Source organism: Terrapene carolina, unplaced genomic scaffold (assembly GCF_002925995.2).
Source record: "Terrapene carolina triunguis isolate 2854851 unplaced genomic scaffold, T_m_triunguis-2.0 Scaffold68, whole genome shotgun sequence".
Taxonomy (NCBI): Eukaryota; Metazoa; Chordata; order Testudines; family Emydidae; genus Terrapene; species Terrapene triunguis.
Window position 1 is genome coordinate 3,201,140 of NW_020664419.1, and position 21,141 is coordinate 3,222,280.

Here is a 21,141-nt window from a genome sequence, read left to right on the forward strand (position 1 = left end):
TTGTGGCACCTTAAAGACTAACAAATTTATTAGAGCATAAGCTTTCGCATCCGAAGAAGTGGGTTGTGGCCCACGAAAGCTTATGCTCTAATAAATTTGTTAGTCTTTAAGGTGCCACAAGTACTCCTGTTCTTTTTAAGGAAATGACAGGTTGCTTTAAACATACACATGTTTTGAAAAACAGTTGATATTTAATGCTTTTTTATTACAATTAGAGTTGGTGACATTGATTTTTTGTTTTGTTGTTGATGTTGTTTGAAGTTTTAAAAAAAAAAAAAGGGAGAAAATATCATTTTGGGTCAAACAATCTAAAATTTGAGAATTTTTTTGGTGAATTGGAAAGCAGGTGGTGGTCAACGTGAAACTGTTTTTTTTGATTCACAGAATGTCCAGAGAAGGAGGTAGTGTTGACGGTAGTACCTTTAGCCCAATGGTCAGGGCCTTCTGCCGGATGTAGAGAAAGGATTTGAACACAGGTCTGCTACCTCTCAGAAGAAAGCTCAAACACTGGGCTATGAGATATATTTTTGCGTGGGTCTCTCTGTCTTTCCAGTTCGAACTATTTCACTTTGTATAAATAATTGGAGCATGGACTTGAATTTGGGTCTCCCGCATCCTAGGAGTACATCCTAAGTACCAGGTTATAGAGTCCTTTTCTCTCTCTAGCCCAGTGACTATTCATTGTCATTCACAGAGGCACTTCATTCATAATGACAATTCACTATTTTCTCTCTATGAAGTGCATTTTTTGGCAAATTTTTCATTTGCCAGAAATATCTTGACCAGCTCTAGTTATCTGTTTCTTGCATCCCTTAACTGTGTTCTGTTTAACTTATATTATAAGCTTCGTGGAACAGGGACCTTCTCTTATGAGTGCATTTGGCATATTCTGTTATAGAAATAATGCTGTCTTTTTTGAAGAAAATCCCAACAGAAGATTGGTACTGAGATCACCTTTCCATTGTGGGCTAACATCAGCATTCCGTATCTAACTAAATTTCTTACAACGTAGAAAACCTTCCTGTTTTGAGAAATATTCCAGTGATAAAGATCCCGTGCCACTTGTGTTCCGAATCATATCCATTTGTGCTTTTATGCTAAGCTCTTCGTGACAGGTACTTTGTAAAGTATCATGATGGCACTCCAGGCTGTGTTGAGATTTGCACTTAAAGCAGTGCTGAATCCTGCTGATTCACATTTTAACTGTTAATCTTGGAATTCAACATGCTTACAGTTTTGGGGCAGGCGAATTTTCTATAATTTGTGATTAAATGGTCATTAACTTTGATAGAGGGAGCATTTAAAAGTCTCGTTGAATTTTTCCTTTGAGATGAACTTTTTCAGATTCCACATCCACAGGCACTTGGGGCTGAGGGCAGTGCGAATGAGCAGCAAGAGGGGGTTGGAACTATGGAGGCGTCAGCTGGGTTTTGGGCAGACCTGAGGGTGTGAATAAAGGTTTGCATTAGTGGAGAGATTAAAGCTGTGCAAGGGAAGAATTGATTGAAGGGGTTGGGGACTGTGGCTGGTAGGAGAGCCCAAGATAGTATATCCTGATCCATCAGCAATTTTTTGCAGGGCTACCCAGGGGTTGGTGCTTTGGCTCTCCAGAACACTAAGATAGCAGCACCACAGGAAACCTGACCTCATCCTACACACAACTTCCCCACCCATGCGTATCCCTGCTTAATCCCCTGTCTCACCAAAGCCCATTTCATCTTCAGAGGGTGTGAGGAGGGCAGGAGTTTTATGGAGGAGAGAAAAAAGTAAGGCTTGAGTTAGGAGTGGACTTGGGGTGGGAGGAGCAGAGTGGAGAGTTATACCTGATTATATGTGGTTCTGGCAACAAACACTGCAGCACAGACATACTCCTGGGGGAATTCTGCGCCAAAAAAATAAAAATTCTGTGCACAATATTTTAAAATTCTGCGAATTTTATTTGTCAAAATAACACTACATAATCACGCCAGTTTCAATTATTTTGGTAATTTATTTCAAAATACCTGTCAGCAATTATATCTGTACAAATACAGACACACAAAATTCCCCCTGGAGTAGAAAGTTAAAGAAACCCCTATGACGACCCAGTTCCTGTTTCTCTGCTGTCCCCCCTGTCCAATACATCTGAACCACCTCCCCCACAGAGTCCAGCTGTGGGCCCCCCTTAGCCCCACCCCCCCCCCCCCCCCCCCCCCCCGAGTCCAGTTGCCTCCCCCAGCCCAGACCCCCCCCCCCAGCCCAGGCATCCATATTGCATGCTCTTCCCGCCCCCCAGCTTTCTCTCTCTCCCCCTCCCCCTGGCAGTGTGTGAGCTGGGCTCTGATGAGTCCAGTGCCCCCTAATGGTGGCCAGCAGCAGTGCAGCCCATTTCTGGGGGGGAAAGGAAATGCTATGTGCACAACATGAATTTTTGCAAAATTCTGCATTGCACTGTGGTGCAGAATTCCTCCAGGAGTAATTATTGCTTTTTCTAATCACAGTTGAGCACTGCTTAGTGCGGGGCAGGATGCCTCCACTTGGTCATTATCGCTTTGCCGTCTTACTCTCCCATTCTCCACCTATGGATTGAAGGATCCAGCGCAAAATTTTTGCCTTAAGGTTTCATTTAAAAAAAAGTTCTCTGTTTTTTCCATTGCAGATATACATCTGTGTAAATTGATATGTGAGTCTTTTAGCCTAGCCTTGCAGGAAGCAATCACAGGTGAGCTGGTAGTAACAGCAAGGTGAAACGGTAGTAACAGCAAGCCCTTACTAAGGTCTCAATGTCAGAAACTAATTAAGCCCATTAAATGCAAATGTTGTTGAGTATAGGCAAGTAAAAACAAAACCAAGGAAAATAAATGCAAAAAAAAAAATTAATATTTACTCAATATTAGGGTTTCACAACTAGTCACAAAAGTCATAAAATCCAAGGTTCCAACCATAATGTCGACTTGACTACATTCCATCTGGTGCAGATAGTATCTTTTTTTTTTCTAGTTTATTTTTATATTGTAAAATATGTATCATAAAATATGCAAGAGGTGCAGCATGATGTAGTTAATACTGCATTCAGAACTTTAACTCTTGTACTTACTGACTTTATTTTGGAACTATGCATGCTTAAAATTAGTTTTTTGTGTTAATCACCCTAGCTAATCTCTTACATGTTTTGTTCCAATACTAAACACTTAAAACCAGGGGTCATGAGGTTATTACATGGGGGTCGCGAGCTGTCAGCCTCCACCCCAAATCCTGCTTTGCCGCCAGCATTTATAATGGTTTTAAATATGTAAAAAAGTGTTTTTAATTTATAAGAGGGGTCGCGCACACAGGCTTGTTGTGTGAAAGGGGTCACCAGTACAAAAGTTTGAGAACCGCTGCTTAAGACCAAACTCTTCCCTCGGAGGCATGCCCAGCTTCTGTATCAAAAATACTACTGGTGTAAGTAAGTGGCTGTAACTCCAGTGAAGTCCGTGGGAATTGCCACTGCTATGCTAGTGGTGAATTTAGTTCCCTGACTAAATATGAGCTGTTTGCGGCATGTATCTGAGGGTAGCATTTGCCCTTAAAAAAATGAAACCCACTTAGGAATAGCATTCTTCAGGGCTGTACTCTGGTGATTTGATCTGTTGCTCTTAAATACAGAAATTCAGAAAGTATATAATAAGGTCAGTCAAAGTGATTCTGGTAAACCTTCCCTACGGATGATTATCTTTCTGCTTTTTCTCCTAGTACACACATCATTAAACTTCCTGAGAGCCTCTCAGGGATTCCTGTCTCTTTCAAAAGAGAAAAGCATATTTTGGTTTTTAAGGTGGATGCCTATCCCCAGTGCTTTATTTAGTGTTGGTGGAGTGGAAGGATGGTTCATGACTGTTCCATGGAGTGAGAGATTGGTTTTGACAATTTGTTGTTTTGTAGAACATATACTACATTGTTTGGCCACTACTAGACCATTTAAAAATCATTTTGTAGAAAGAAAATACAAGTTGTACTTCATAACAGATACATTGCACCTCCATTTCCCAACCTGCATAACAGCTCTTGTGTTCTCTCGTTCACATTGTTGGGCAGTAAGTCCAGAAGCCAAAAAATCCATTGGAAGAGTGTCTGTAACATAATTTTTATGGCACCACCAGTATGATTGGCACTTCATATATGTTGGGAAAGGCCTCTCCCCTGCTAACTTACAGTCTAGGGTAACAGATCAAGAACCAGGGAGTAGTTGACAACCACCAAATACCAGCACAACAAGTAATTTTGGTTGGCTGGGTTTTTTTTGTTCTGCTCTTCCAGTTCTGCTCTTGGGTCACTGAAGTCTCCTGACTGGCTTGTAATGCTTTGTTTTTAATCAGCAGTCTAATTATTTCTGATAAATGTGCAGTGACACACTTTACTTTAGCTACACTTTCAGAAGACTGGTGTAAAACTTACTTGATTACTTACATTAGTAACTTTTAATCTTTTAAAAACATACTCTCCCTGTGTATCCACAGAACATGTGCAGTGTGTGGGCAACAGTAGTGTGAGCTTTCCCTGAGTTACCAATGTGCTTCAGCCTGACCTGGAGAAACCTATTTCAAGGGTGAGAGGAATTAAGTCTCCAAGACTAGTCACTTATAGACAGCTCTTGAGAGTGTGAAGAAAGGTGCCATTTTGGTGGTGGCTTTTATGTTGTGGACATTAGTTGGCTGGGAGCAGGCTTTAGACCTCCAACCCATTTTTAATAGGCCACTCACTGAACAGTCATCAGGTAATACTGATTGGTTTCAGAGTAGTAGCCGTGTTAGTCTGTATCCGCAAAAAAACAGGAGTACTTGTGGCACCTTAGAGTGCATATGCATCCGAAGAAGTGGGTTGTAGCCCACGAAAGCTTATGCTCTAATAAATTTGTTAGTCTCTAAGGTGCCACAAGTACGCCTGTTCTTTTTGCAGGTAATACTGATTGTTTCTGGTCTCCTGCTTGAGACTTAAACCTGGAGGTGAAAAACTCTCTCCGTCTCTCCAGCCTGTTTCTAATCCCAGTCCCCAAACTCGTGTTCTTGGGGATTTTTTTTGTATTAAATATATGGATGGCTTCATTCCTTTTAAATACAGTATTCATTATCCAAAAGATTGCCATAACACTTTTTTGTTGTTGTAAAGCACTAATGTTTTGGACCTTCCCATAATTTCTGACTAGCATATGTGGTGGTTTTTATTATTTGTATTATCATAGTGTCTAGGAATTCATGGACTAGGATCCTATTGTGGTAGGCACTGCACAACACAGAACACAAAGATAGTCCCTGAAGCAAAGAGTTTACAGTGTAAGTAGGGTATATGAATGCCCAACTATGTACTCTATCTAGGTACTTTTATGCACTATTACTGTGGTGTCTGAGCACCTCACAATCATTTCATGAATTTATCCTTGCAACTCCTCAGTATTTTACAGGTGATGGATTGCAGAACAGGGAGATGAGGTAGCTTGCTCAAGATAGCACAAGAAGTCTGTGGTGGAGCCAGGAACTGAATCCCGATCTCCTGAATCCCAGTTTAGTGCCTTAAACACAAGATTTTCGTTAATTATAAAATCAAGCTAGTGTTTGTTTAACTTATTAGGGATTCCAGTGTATCGGACATATTAGGCATCTCGTCAATCCCCTTTGGAAAAGGCATTTTCATTTGAGATTTTTTTGTTTTAACTATATCCTATAGTCTTCTTTGTGTCTGCATGTTGACTTTTTATCCCAGGGGCAAACCGCCTACTGTCATGCTTCAAAAATCTAATAGCTCAGAGTACTTTGTGTTTCAGTCCATGTATCATCTGGGGATGGTTCTAGCATCTAATTGGATAAACATTAAAGAATATAAATTTATTTTTCTGGCCAGGTGGAAATTATTAATTTACTTGCACTGCATACAATTTGTACAATTGGCTAGATTAGAAAAAGAAGAATGAAAGTTGCAAGGTTCTTGTTTCCATTGGTTTTCAACTTATATAGCTGTCATGTAATGTGTGGAACTTAGCTGTGGTCCACACTGGAGTGCTTATTAAGTGGCAAACAATGAAATTGAAGTTATTTGCATATTGTGTCTCAGATTGGAAGGTGAGGGAAAAGTCAGTTTAATTCTGAAGGCGCAATAAAATACATAATAAAACCTTAGCTTGATGTTGTTAATGTTTCAGGTCGCCAAGTTGTTTGTAACACACTGCTTTCTGATTCAATATTTATGATTATTATCATGCAGTTAAGAATGTTCTTCCTGACATCTTCATTAACTTGAATGTCTATAGAGCTGCAGTTGCCTTGCCAGATAGTGGGACAGATGGTAGTTTTGGAGACCGTCTTAAGGAGCATTGTCCCATACTTGATGGTAATGTAAGTGTTTAGTGTATATAGGAACATAGGAAATTTCCATATAGGATCATACCAGTGACCTGTATATCCCAGTATTCTGTTTCTAATAGTACTAGATGCTTCAGAAATAAGTGCAAGATACCTGTAGTAGACCATTCTGGAACAATATGCCCAGAGGGAGCGTTTCTTTCTAACATTTGGGAGTGGTTTTCTTATGCCCTGAGTTATACTCCCGACTATTACTTTTTTTATATCATAAAGCATAACTGTGGATGCTCTATTTCTTCGCCCATTTTGTATTAAACCCCCCACTCTTTTTTATCAATTTTAAACGTGTTGCCCTTCAGCTTCCTTGCATTGTCCCCTTATCTCTGTATTATGGGAGGGTAAGTAAAAGCCGTTGATTTTCCTTCCCCATATTACTCATTATCTTATATACCTGTCTTTTCTGTCAATTAACCAGTTTCACTTTTTTCACTGGTCTCATTTTTAGACCCCTTGTGTCATATATTAATTGATTTTTAAGGTCAGAAGCAACTATGATGATGATCTAATCTGACCTAATGCATAACGTGAGCCATAGAACCCTGCTAAGTGATTCCTTTATCAAGCCCGTAAATTTTGGATGAGCTGATAGATCTTTAGAAAGCCCCATCCTTTGCTGTATCTGTTTTGAGATAAAATGGCCATAATGGACATGGTATTCAAGTTGGGCTGGGGAGTATTACTAATTTTTGTTCTGGCGTTATTTTTATTCCCTTTCCTCCTAACATTTTGTTGTTTGCTTTTTTGACCATCTCAGTACATCAAACAGAAGTTTTCTTTGAACTGCCCAGGACACACAAATATTTCCTGCATGGTTGTAGTCAATTTAGAAACCAACAACATGCATGAATAATTCAAATTATTCCTTCAAATGTGCACTACCTTTTCATCAAAATTGAATTTCTTCTACCAGTGTGTCCACCTGCTAAGTTCCCTTTTAAGTTCCTCACAGTCTTCAGTCGTCTCCATGTGTGATTTAGGGTAGTCGTCTGCAGATGTTGCCACCTCACTGATTGCTTTCTTTTCTATGCTACTTTCTTTTGCTTTCTTTTCTGTTTTAGCTAGTTCTTAATCTATGACCGTATTTAGCTGTCACATCATGACTGCTTAGTTTTCTTAACAGCCTCTTGTGAATAACTTTGTCAAAGGTTATCTTTCATCCACTATTTTGTTGATATATTGTCAAAGAATAATATTAGATTTGAATAATTTTCATTTACCGTTGTTTAATAGTTCTATTTGTAATGATCTTTTCAACTAACTTACTAGGTACCAAAGTAAAATTGTTTGGCTACAATAACTCAGGATTTCCCCTATTGCTTTTTTTTTTTTTAAGTAAAACATTTGGTCCCCTCTCAGTCTCCAGCATAGTAATTGATTTTAATTAGTGTATAATTTTGTTCGCAACTTTGGCGCTTCATTCTTAAATTCCTTCAGAGATGTATGACTTTTTGCTCTTTAATTTATTCAAACGCCTCCTCAATTTGACATCTTCGTCTCTGACTATGCCTCCGCTTTTTACCTGAAAGTCATAGCTCTGGGTTAGGTAACTCTCCATCTTCTGAGGCAAAGATTGATGCAAAAGAATTAGTTTGTATGTCTGCAGTGTCCTTATCCCGTGTAACTGCTTCCATTACTCACAGATAGTTCAGCAGACCCTCCAATTATTTCACAGCTACATCTGCACTGAACTTTTTCTGATAAAACTTCCACAGTTGCTGTAGCAGCCTTATTTATTTATTTATATTATGGTGGGACTAGAGTCCCCTGCCACAATTGAACCTCATTTTACTAGGCATTGTACAAATGTATAGTATGATGCAGTTCCTGTCCTGAAGAATTGATACTTTAAATAAAGGATGGGAGAGAGGATGTAACCTACAATCCTTGTGAACAGAGTGATGGCTTAGAAACCTCCATGTTAGTACCACGATTTTACCCCCTGAGCAATGTAGTTATAGCAGCCTAACTCTCCGCCGATGCAACTGCGCCAATGCAGCATTTTAAATGTAGACCTGCACTTGTGCTTGGTCTACACTACAAACTTATATCAATATAACTATGTCGCTCAGGGCTGTGGAAAATCCACACCCTGAGCAATATAGTTATACTGACCTAACCCCCAGTGTAGACATTACTATGTTGATGGGAGGGCTTCTCCTGTTGACATAGCTACTGCCTCTCGGGAGGTGGTGTACCTGTGCTGATGGGAGAAGCTCTCCTGTCGGCATAGGCAGCATCTTCACTAAGTGCAGCTGCACCACTGCAGTGTACTAAGTGTAGGCAAGTCCTCAGGGGCTGGAGAAATGAAAATCTGTAAGCCTGGTCTACACTTAGAACTTAGGTTAACATAGCTATAGTGCTGCACTGCAGCTACCCCCTGTTGTAGACCCAGTTAGATCGACCTAAGAATGCTTCCATTGACCTAGTTATCCTCACTCAGGGGTGTGGGGTTACTAAAACAATGGAAAAACTCCTTCTGTTGCTGTAATGTGTGTCTAAGCTACGGTGCTACAGTGGCATAGTTACAGGGCTGTAGCTGTGCCGCTGTAGTGCCTGTAATGTAGACATGGCCCCTGCAGCAGAAGAAAAAAATCTGCGGCTCTTGGTGGGACACACTCACAAATTTGAGGGTCTCTCTCAGATGCACAGGAAGCTTGGGCAGGAGAGAGAGCCATGCTTTCAGGGGGCGGGGTCCTGATTTACTGCAGGACCATAAGGTGAAAGGAAGGAAGCTGACTTGGAACAGAGGAAGAGAGACAATACGATTCTGGTGAGAAGCCAGATGCAGGACGATGAGCCTGGAGTCCTCACAATACTCTTCCCTAAGCCCAAAGAATAGTCCAGAATGGTGAGGAAACTGAGATGGGGAACTGCATATAAAGGTGCATGTTCTTGTTCTGTCTTGATCTGTGTATTTTTCATGCTATTGTAGTAAGATGAGGCCCTGAAACATAAACTCTTGTGTCAGAGGCCCAGTCTGAGGCCTGAAGCCTGAACCAAAGTACTTCCAGGCACTCTTAAGCAAAAGCTGGGCTGTGAGCCAGAGGCAGGCCCCACTCACAGAAGCTGGTGAGAAGAGGGTTGCTAGAAGCAGGTGCATCCACACATAAGTGCTAATAAGAGGAACTTGTGCCAAGATGACATCAGAACACTCCACAGAGATAACAAGGAACAGGCAGGTGCATCTTAAAGACAGGGTCAAAAGGACAGCATGATGGATAGATCTGTTTGAAACAACATGATCAAAGGAGGAAGACAGCACCCTAATGAGTCAAGGGGCTGTACCTCAATACGTCAGTAGGGATGAGTAATCTGTCCTGTAACTGTATAAAAGTAGGTCCCGGAGTGCATGTCTTTGTCTGGCCTAGGGGGCAGTGGAAAATCACGCCACTGACTGAGCCAGTCCATTGCCAGGGGGCACAAATTCATAGTATGTCTTGTGGAGTCTATGGGAAACTATTACTGTGCTTCGTTTGACAATAAACCTGGCTCGGGTTCCTTCGTACTTTACTAGAGTCTGTGGTCTTTGGAGATTCTCTCGGGGTCTGCTGTGTCAGCGATCTGCGCAGAGCCGGGGCAGCACACAGAGGGAACACGCACGCAGCCGACTGTTATCATCATCGAACAAGAGCAGAGCACCACACCGGTAGCTACTGACAACAGCTATTTAAAGAGTAATAGTGTTTAAAATCCTAGGCAAAGTCTATCTATATGTCTTGTTGCTTCACCTATCACTTGCCCTATAAGAATTAAATTGTGAACCCAGAACATCCACAGAACTGGAGTTTTGGGAGAGGATGTGCTGAAGCTATTGGGAGTCTGGAAGAGCCTGTACTAGTCACAGGTCCTAGGTAGATGGACCATATGGTCTCAGCTCTCAGCAAGAGATGTTAGACAGACAATGTGCTAGGGGCACAGCCTGGACTCTTTTCGAACTCAGAAGCCTTAAAGAGCATGTCAGGCTCAGTGAGGTGGGTCCCAAAACAAGATAGATTAAAAACTAAAAATGAAGAAAAAAAATCAGTTTTTAAAAGATCTAAATTACAGGTTTATTTTTAAAAATAAACCTATATTTCAGGGGTCTCAAACTCAGTTTACCTTAGGGCCAGCGCCAGTCCTCAAATCCTCCCAGCGGGCCAATGTCACTCAGGCTGCCCAGAACCCGCCCTCACCCCCCCCCCCCAAATCTGCCCCTCCACCTGCCTAAAGCTCTGGGACGGAGTTTAGGTGGGGGAGAAGGTCTGGGGTAGTGGATTGGAGTGCAGAAGGGGTGAGAGGTTGGGCTCTGGGAGGAAGTTTGGGTGGGGAAGGGTCTGGGGTGCAGGCTCTGGGATGGAGTTTGGGGGCTGGGGTGTGTGTGGAGAGGGGATGCAGGCTCTGGGATGGAGTTTGGGGGCTGGAGGTGTGTGGGAAGGGGGTGCAGGCTCTGGGAGGGAGTTTGGGGGCTGGGGGAGTGTGGGGAGGGGGTGCAGGCTCTGGGAGGGAGTTTGGGGGCGCGAGGAGGTATGTGGGGAGGGGGTGGGGGTGCAGGCTCTGGGAGGGGGTAGGGGCTGCGGTGCTTACCTGGGGCTCTGGGGCGGGGTGGGTTGGGGGGCCTCTGCACGCTTCTGCCCCCAGGCACCACCTCCGCAGTGTCTCATTGGCCGCAGGGGCGCTCGGGGCATGGGCAGCGCTCGGAGGCACAGCCCTGCCACGCCCCTGGGCCACAGGGAGGGGCCGGCAGTCACTGGAGCGAGTAGGCAGACGCTGCTCAGCTCCGCAGGGCGGCAGGTGGGGCCAAGGGAGAGAACCGGCCCCAAAACTGCTGGAGCCCCGCAGGCCACATTGGGGAGGCTAGCGGGCCCGGAGTTTGAGACCCCTGCTATATTTGAAATTGACAACTTATGTTAAGGTCTAAATTTACTATAAATTTACTATAAACTATTAAAATCATTTAAATTAAATAACAAAATTAACTAATACATGTTTGCTGCCAAAGTTTTTTAAAGAAAGTTAAACCATTGAACTGGTGGAAGTCACTGACTAGGCACCTGGAACCAGAGTTTGTTGAAGTGCTAAACCAACTTTTGACATCAATAGGCTTTTCTGCAAGTGCAGAGAGAATATTTTCTTAATTTCTGTTTATTTGACTAGTTCATTCATTCAAAGTTAAGCAACAGTTTGGAAATTGAAAAAACAGGGAAAGCTTGTTTTCCTCTTCCAATCTCAGAATAAAAACCAGGTGCAGGAGGATGGGATGTACCTGTTCTTAAATCCTGAAGGACATATTCATCAGAAACAGTTCAGTTCACTAACTACAGATAATACTTCCTTAGTTTGATAAATCCATTTTAAATGCAAAACAAGTTTTGTTAAACTTTTTTATAACCTTTCTCTCTTGTGTATCCAGCATACTGAGAGTAGTTTTATTTAACTAATTAAAAACAAAATGCTGTTTTTGTTAATTAGTGATTACCAACCAATGAGAATCAATCTTTCTTTAGGAAACTAAAAAAAGTAGAAATGCGAAACAAGATTACAATCAATGAGTTAAATAAAGGTTTCCTCCTTAATGATTTAAACTAATCCACCCTGCCCCAAACACACCAGTCTTAAGACCGTCAGGCAGGAGCTATACCAGGGTTGTGTGTGATATGATTTTACATACTGTAAATACAAATATTTATTTACTTTTATATTGACTTGTACATCACTTTGGTATTTTTTTCCAGTGTTTGGCAACATTGGTAGCCTTTTGTAAAGGCATTTGTGCTGTTTACCGTACTACTGATAAATTTAAGAAATCGTGTGAGGTGTCCCAAATTTATCTTGGAGTTTTTTTAATGACTTTTTTTATTACTGATGTAATTTAAATATATTCAGTGATGTTTCTCTCTGTCTTCTGGGCTGGTCAATCCATGAGTATTTTAAATTCACTACATATTCTGAAGACTGGTGTGATTGGGGTTATAGATTGGTTCTGGAGTTGTCCACTAGCATGATAAAACCTTGTGATGGGTTAGGATTAAGCATTGGTCCTCTGTTTTCTTAGTGTATATTTTTTGAGCTATGGTGCAAAACCACTTTGCTTTAGTTTTGACAGTGTATATACTGAAGTACCATTCACCAGTTCTTTATGGAACTGTATAATATCCGTGAGATGCAAACATTTCAAGATTTGTTATAAGAATAAAATGTGGGGTCTGCCTTTTATTTTCTCTTTTTTGTTGTTGTTCCATTTTGTTATATCTTTTCATTTATTTTTTAGCAACCGCTCTATTTTTACCTTCCTTAGATGACACTTGTTTGACCAGACCTATCTACCAGCTTATAATGTTCTTTGGTAGTTTTTTTGCCAGTTGTCTGTTTTGAATATGGTTTGATCTGAGCAGAAATTACCATTAGATGCAAAAAGTCTTTTTGCTTTTACTTAGAACCTGTTCTAACAGACTCCGTTTCTTTCAGATTCTTTGTTTTCCTGACAAATGAAATTTTGAGACTGTTTTTTCTCATACCAAGTCCTCCTTCTCTTGAAATTATAATCTTCAGTGAGATATCATAAATTTCTCATTTGGGAAGCATTCCACCTATATAACAGAATCTTATTCAACGATCTACCACTCCGTTTTTGAGTAGCAGCCGTGTTAGTCTGTATCCGCAAAAAGAACAGGAGTACTTGTGGCACCTTAGAGACTAACAAATTTATTAGAGCATAAGCTTTCGTGGGCTACAACCCACTTCTTCGGATGCATATTGAGTGAAACATATCGAGGAGATATGTTTTTATTCCCTATTAGTATTTGGCTGATCAATATGTGATTGATTGATCATGTTAAATGTGTTATGTCTGTATTAGCTGATATCTGAATCTTATTTATTATACTTTAAAAGACAGTTCCATTAGACTTCTTTTAACTTTTTTCTTACACAAGAACAATAAAATTCAGGATACTGATGCTGGTAAGCAGTATAATTGTTATGCTGTATACGTGCGTATGCTGCCAAGAGCTGAGTAGAGAGGTGAAATATTGAAATACCATTTCAGAGTTAAGTTTAATGTATTCAGATTGATTAGCGTAAAATGTTTTTTTGCAGTCCTTGTATTATGGCTGTGTGGTACCTTATAACTGTGGGCATTTAGGCTGTTTACAATCTCTGAGGAGCAAACAAAGCAGTGTAGGCAGGGAACCATGCTGCCTGGAAAAACCCTCGTCAGGAGGGGAACACAGGTCTTTCTAAGTAAGCACATTTATTCTTAAGGTGAAAGCATTACAGAGAAAACATAGTAGAACAATTAAAGAACCTATACACATGCTAATAAGCTTACCAAAGATCACCCCAGCTCCAAAAAGAGCTCTGGTAGCGCTCAGCCTTCCAATCTCACACAAGGGTTATTCTGCGGTTACAAGTTCATCATGCCTTTTGCTCAGAACAAGAACCCCTATGCAGAGGTTAGTCTTTCCTTTATATTAGTTGGGTCTTTGATCTGTGAATAGGTAGTTAGTCAAACAGTGGTTCTCTCCTTAGTGTGTAGCTTTAAAAGGTTGGGTCCGGAGGTGGGAATTTGCATTTACCTCCTCCCCCTGGGTATGTCCTAGGAAACCCACTTAAAAAGTTCCTTCTTGTCTGGCATATTATTTAAAATAGCCCTTTGAAGCTCATAACATTTCCCAGGGTTTACACTGGCCATGTCTCTTCCCTAGAGAAGTTACATACAATCCCACCATTATACATAAACTTTACATTTATAATACAGGGGACTCCAAAGATATTTAAACTTAAGGCAATTTTTTATAATCTCTTTGGTAGATCTTATTGAATTATCTGTCACATGCCTCTCCTGGAAATGGGACCTTGTGATCTAAATGTCCTAGGCTCCAAGGTTGAATATTGACACCCCAAAAGCTTAAGCACTTCCTTCCTCAGAGCTCCACCCTTGTGGGCACTCAGGTTTATAGTTTACTCCTCCAGGGACATGTGATAGTTGAAGTAAACAGACAGAGGCCTTGCGGAAGGATTTCTAGAACAATAATTCTCTACTTTAGACAGCATGAGATACACAGATCCAGGTAAAACAATGAGCATCTATATACCATTACCTGCCTCAGGTTCACATGAGTTTTGAGCATTCTTTCGGGTTCATGTCCTTTCAGGGTTCCAAGACCCCTCTGCTGGTCTGCAGTCATCCAGTTCATGACTTCTCCTCTGAATCACAGTTTCTCTCTCTGACCCCTTCAGTAAATTCCGTCTGTTCCAACTAGTCCGGCAGCCAAAAGTTTCCTCCTTTTTCAGGAAACATGCTCTTTGGTACCTCTCTCCTGAGCTGCTCAGCCTCCGGGTGTAAATGGCTGTAGTAACACCTCATTCTCTAGGGATCTGGAGAGAGTTGGCTTCACTTATTTTGCAGCTCTCCCTTCATTCTGTCAGGGCATGTACTGACGCTTTAAAAACTCCCGCACCCCAATCTGGGTCTATGCTGGTTATGTGATATGTATGTATCTCGTGAACCTTGTAACCAATACTTGTAATCCCTCATAACTCAAGCCTGACCCCAGATGTACGGTACCTTCCCTCTTAACTTGGGTATATTTGATTTTAAACGTTAACTTTAATAACATTTTCACTTGTGGATGGTCCTTAATGATGGTCAGACGCTCCACCCTATCTCCTTAGCACTAGGGGAGTGTCTGGAAAGAAGTAACTATCTGAGTCTAAGTAGGTAGCAATAAAACAGTGAGTGGGTAAACTGAGTCTCCATAAAAATACAGAAATTTCCTACATTCTTAACAGAATCTTAATTGCTTTTGTTTTGATCTGTGATGCTCACTGAGGTGCTGGGGGGAGATTAGTGTGTGCTGCAACATGTGAACTAGATCCATGTTCCTTAAGGTTAATTGATACCTTTTTGTATTTTTAGCTTTTTGGGATGCTCTAAAATGTGATACACATATTTGGTACACATTAGGAAATAAAATAATCCCATATAATAATAATCAGTGTCTTTATGAAATTGGAGAGAGTTTGAGACTGTGCTGGGTTAGGCCAAATGCAGATAAGACCAAAGCAGTAACAATGAATTGATGAGAGCAACAGGAATAGCTGGCGTGGGTGAGCTCTCTAGCCCTGGTTAAGAGATGGGGGGGATGAGTCTGCTATTTTTGACTCAGGCTATTCAGTCTTGGACTTTTAGTAGGTTCATGACTGATTTTTGGAAGACCAAATAGTAGCCTGTGGTGAAGAAGGTATTTTTTTTTTTTTTTCAGTTTGGGCCTATCTAGAAGTGTGTAAATCTTTCTCTGATGTGGACCTGCTTCCCTTATCCATGCCTGTGTCAGCTTGCGACATGGCTGCTGCAATTGCACTCTGTGGTGCTACACATTGGGACCATTTAGTCTCAGGGTAATGCAAAATGCAGCAGGCCATTTGAGTGATGTGTGAGGCAGTACTCTGGAAATGGCACTGATTTCTGTAAAGTTCCTGGGTGGAGGTCGGGCTGCTGGCTTTAACCTTAATGTCTTAAGTGCTTTGGGATCCGAATGTATGATTCTTTCTTCTTGCCACAGTGGAGATCAGAGGAGGCACTTGAGATAGTCCCTTTAAACCAAAGGGAGCTACCAGAGGAGCATCCTTCTTACTGGAACTTGTTTCCCTTCTAACCCAGTTTACTTGTTGATGCTCAGGTGTTAGAGGTTCAAAGTTACAGGAAGATTTATGTGGTGTGTGTGTCTCTCTTATGACATGACATAACTTTTTTTTGGTGGGAGTGTGTTAATTGAAAATTTGGAATGAAGACAATTTGAAGAAAATGCGTACATTAAAATTTGAAAGATAGAGAATATGAACAGAGAAATAGAGAAATGAAGAAAATAAAAAAATGTTTGCAAAATTTTGCTTGCTTCTGTAATTGGACATAATACTGTGTTCCTGCATCATATTTTTATATTGTCACATTTAAAGTTAAATTTTTTTTTTTGCTAATTGTAGTTAATGAAGAAGAACTAAAGAAAAGAGTAACTGAAGAATTGGCATTGGAACAAGCCAGGAGAGAGACTGAAGCTCAGAAAAGGTTTGTTTGTAATCAGCTGTAACTGTATTTTAAAAATGTATTTAATGCTTTTAATAGTGTTACAGTAACTGAGGAGGTAACTGTTTAATGTAAATACTGAACTACAGTGCCATCAGTAGAAACTCTTAGCAGTCCTTTTGCTTACATTGTATGTTTTGGTGTTAAGCATGTGTTAAAACAAATTAGCTGATGTTCCCTTGCTGTAGCTCATATTAAATTTTGATCTAAATTGCTTTGACATCACAAGCCTGACTTGCCTTGTCAGGCCAGTTTCTTCACTTTTTAAACTAAATCTTAGACTTCTCTGTAGTCCTAGAAAACACTTTGCTGCATGGAAATAACTCTAAGAAAAATGCAAAGGTGTGCTATTTAGGTTTGGCCTACTCTTAAGTTAGGTTAACATAGCTGTGTCTGTTTGGGGTGTGGAAAAAACACACTCCTGACCATCATAGCTATGCCGACCTAACCCCCAGTATAGATGCAACTAAGCCGACAGTAGCTATGTTGAGGGAAGCATTCTTCAATCAGTCAGGGAGGTGATATTCCTACACTGAGGGGGAAAAAACCCTTCCGTTGGTGAAGGCTGCATCTGCGCTGTGGGGTTATGCTTGCGTAGCTATGCTGGTATAGTCTCTGGGCATTTCTATATTACAGCTGCTACAGTGGCAGAGCAACGGTGATATAGCTGTGCCACTGTAGTGCCATAGTGTAGACGCTTCCTATGTTGATGGAAGGGGTTTTTCCATCGATGCAGTTAATCCATGTCTCCTGCATAGTCAGGTCGATGGAAGAATTCTTCTATCAGCCTAGCCACATCTACACCAGGGGTTAGGTCGATCTAATTATGGAGCTCAGGGTGTGACTTATTTCACTGCTCTGAATGACATAGCTAGGTCTACCTAATTTTTTGAAAATGTAGACCAAACCTCTGTAGTGTAGACACAGCCTTAGAACTCTTCTGTTTGATCAAGAGTAAATTTTGACATCAGGAGAAGTGTTAGTTTCTTGTCCAATGTTTCTGTGTTTTTGTTATGGTGCTTCTGGAACTGCTTTAATACCTAGTGCTCGCATAGTGCTTTGAAGATGCAAAGTGCTGTACTAACAGCTCAGTGGAAAGAAGCTCCTTCATGATTTCTTTGTGTGTCCTTTTAATTTATTATCTATGTCTCACAAATGTTATTTATTATGAGTAGCTGTTTAATGGATCACAGGGAAAAGAGGTTATGAGGCCTGGGATCCTGAAATTGTTAGGACATATTTTAAATACTGTACAATAATCCATTAGCAATTATTTTAAAAATATTTGAATTACTAACCAGGTTTTGGAGAATGTCTGTCTGTTCTGTCATTAGTTACACATACTCAAGTTAACTAATCCTTTCATGTTCTGAGTGCATTATATATATTTTTAAACATATGGAACAAAAATCATAAACCAGGTACTGTCCTTTCCCTTTTGAGTGGGGAGAAAGGCTCATTATGGTAGATTTCTTAAATCATAATGTAATGAGTACTACTAAAATTGTCTGCATATATTTCAATTGTTTCCTGTACAGCACTACATTATTTAATTGGATTAGGTTGACGGAGTATATAATTGGATACCAGAATACAAACGCTCTAAAACATAATCAGTCCCCTTTGATTAAGCAGTAAAGCCAATCAATATGTTATGGTAAAATATCTTCCCTTTGAAATATTACAGCTATTTTTAATTTAATTTAGAAATTTTGATTAGTACTTCCATTTAGTATTAACTTATTGCAATTTGTAAACATCTTTACCATGTGGAAATTTTTATTTTGTGGTTCTATTATTTTATGACTTGAGACTTTCATTGGTGGATATTCTGTGATTCAATTTTCATTTGCCCTGCCTTGGTAAAAGGCAGACTGGCTTTGTCAGACCCTCTTTTCCACAGCTGATTTCATGTTTTGCAAAGATCATTGCTGACAGTCATGCCTGAATTTGGCTAGTGATAAAGAATTTTGTTGTCAATGTAAGAAAAATACTATAGGTGATGAGATCTCTCTTCTCTTGTCTTAAAATAAGATGAGGTTTGAAGGGTCTGTGATAAGAAAACTCAGCTGCCAGATCTTGGCAGTAGTCTTTGAATCTTGTACATACTATTCTTGAGTAAGAAAGAATCATCAGGTTTTTTTTTTTTTCTTCCTTTTTTTTCTTCTATGCAGTTTGCAAAAGTGATTTAAAATGTTTTCAACACAGTGTTCATTTATTTTTTTTAAAGTTGTCTTGCAGTCTTAAGAGGTGCAGATTTTTTCAACCTGATCTTGATGTGAGGACTTGATCAGTTATTATGAGTTACATTCTAGTTGGTATTTGCGTTTTATGAATAGAATTACTCTGGCTAATGTAGAGCTATGGGGTTGCAAGTGTTCCACTCTAGATCGGGCTCTGCTGAGCCCTGCAGAAACTACTCTAAAGGTCACTCTGTGAATGGCTTTATGTTGTTCAGGTTCCATATGCAACCAATGTTTAGCCCACATAGTTAATTCATGCTGGGAAGAGTATAGTAATCTATATAGAGAGCAGGGATGCGAAGGATGTCTCAGCAATAGGGTTGCCAAGTTTCTACTCACACAAAACCGAACACCCTGCCCCGCCCTCTGCCCCGCCCCTTCTCTGAGGCCCCAGCTCTGCCCCCGATCACTCAGTGCTCCCTCCCTCTGTCGCTTGCTGCCCTCACCCTCACTCACTCGCTCATTTTCACGGGTGAGGGCTCTGGCTGGGGGTGTGGGCTCCGGGATGGGGCCAGGGATGAGGGGTTTGGGGCGTAGGAGGGGGTTCCGGGCTTGGGGGTGAAGCTGAGGGGTTCGGCATATGGGAGAGGTCTCCGGGCTGGGGCAGGGGGTTGAGGTGCGGGGCAGAGAGTGAGGGCTCCGAGTGGGGGAGCGGGCTTGGGTGGGGAACCTTTTTTCTGTCACAGACCATTGACCCGCAGAAAAAAATCAATTGCGGGCCACTTACCCGCCGGGGGGGCGCGGAGGCTAGGGACTCCCCCCGCAGCAGGGCGAGCAGGTGCTCACGACGCCAGCCCCCCGTGGGGGGGGGGGGGGAAGAGGCTCAGGGTTTCCCCCTGCAGCAGGGCGAGCCTGAGCTCGCAGTTCCAGCCTTGCGGGGGTGGGGTGGGGTGTGAGTGGGGAGGACGGGCCGGATTAAATGAACCACGGGGCTGGATCTGTGGTGCCACACCCCTGCCCTAGGTGTAGGAGCCGGAGGGGGGGACAAACATACTGGCTGCTTCCTGGGAGCCGCACGGTGCTGACGCTAGCAGAGAGCCTGCCAGCCCTGCTGCACAGTGCCGCCAACCGGACAGTCAACGGCCCAGTCAGTGGTGCTGGCCGGAGCTGCCAGGATCCCTTTTCGACTCTACTCAGCAATGTTCTGAGTCATGATCCATACTTTTTAGTAGAAGCAAAATGTGACCCCCCCCCTCTTCCTTCTCTGGAACTTCCCACACAGTCTGCTAAGGCCCCTCTCCAGCCCACCGCTACCTATTTGCAGAGTCCATGTAATTCTTCATTATAATTGAGTTAGAGGGATAGCTCAGGTGGCTTGAGCGTTGGCCTGCTAAACCCAGGGTTGTGAGTTCAATCCTTGAGGGGGCCACTTAGGGATCTGGGGCAAAATCAGTACTTGGTCCTTCTAGTGAAGGCAGGGGGCTGGAGTCGATGACCTTTCAGGGTTCCTTCCAGTTCTATTAGATAGGTATATCTCCATATATATTATTAAGGAAACAATTCACCTTTAAACACTGGTAGCCCAAAATGTCCAGAACATATCATAGCAAACCCACTTACCATGTAATGCTTAAAATTGTTTGCAGCCTTCCAGATGTAATACTTCTGATGGTATCCTTTTTTTAAAATTCAAATGCAAAAATGTAGATAAGATCTTGAGGCTTAGGTTAATTCTGTTTCCCTACATATGCATTAGCACCTATTAGAATAAAAAAATGCAACAAAAGTGTTACTGAAATTTCATGGCATGGTTTACATTGTGCATATGTCAAGGCTTGTACATCTGGAGCTGTGTATTAGAAAGTAAGTTGATAGCCGTCTCTGAATGACACAATGCTATGGGGGTATATACCATGACTGTTCTAGGCCAATTTGCCAGGAACCTAATGGTGTACACGTGAGTAGTAAAAAATATACAGTTGTGATTAACTTCTCACTTGCTCCCTCAATCCATTTGTCAGACTCTTTGACAAGAGAAAAATGTCACCAGTTCTGACCCCTAGCCTTTGACATCTTTTTCACAGCTTTTATCTAGAAAAGCAAGTCAGCACATCTAATATCATTTTTGATGAAATTTGTGGAGAGGTGCGTGCCTGTTAGAATGCTCATGCATCAAAAAATAGCTTTTACATGTTTCACCTCAGCTCTTTACATTAGTGCAGTTAAATGATACCACATTCTATTATAAAAACTTAGCTGTGCTTGGATTTTTATTTCTTTTGTAAGCAATTTAATTTGAAAACATATTACTTTTTCATTGCTAGCTTTTCTTTAGAAAAGCACTTAAGGCTGGACTGTATCAGAATGTACATCGAGTTTATGCTTTCATGTCGCTAAATTAGCTTTATAGCTTTTTACACACAATGGCATGCGATACATAGCTGTGTTTTTATTCCTCTTTCAAAAAAAGTCTGCTTTCTTCAATCTTATTCTCATAGTAAAAATGCTATTAAACATAAAG

At 41.3% G+C, this 21,141-nt stretch overlaps 1 protein-coding gene across 2 annotated transcripts in view; it reads left to right on the forward strand.

The window, feature by feature from the left end:
- CHCHD3 (coiled-coil-helix-coiled-coil-helix domain containing 3) overlaps nt 1-21,141 on the forward strand; it is a 253,008-nt gene that overhangs the window by 27,145 nt on the left and 204,722 nt on the right. For both annotated transcript variants that reach the window (XM_026648607.2, XM_026648608.2), the window contains exon 3: nt 16,338-16,419. In XM_026648607.2, coding sequence (XP_026504392.1) covers nt 16,338-16,419 — 82 coding nt within the window. The remainder of the gene's footprint in view (nt 1-16,337; nt 16,420-21,141) is intronic.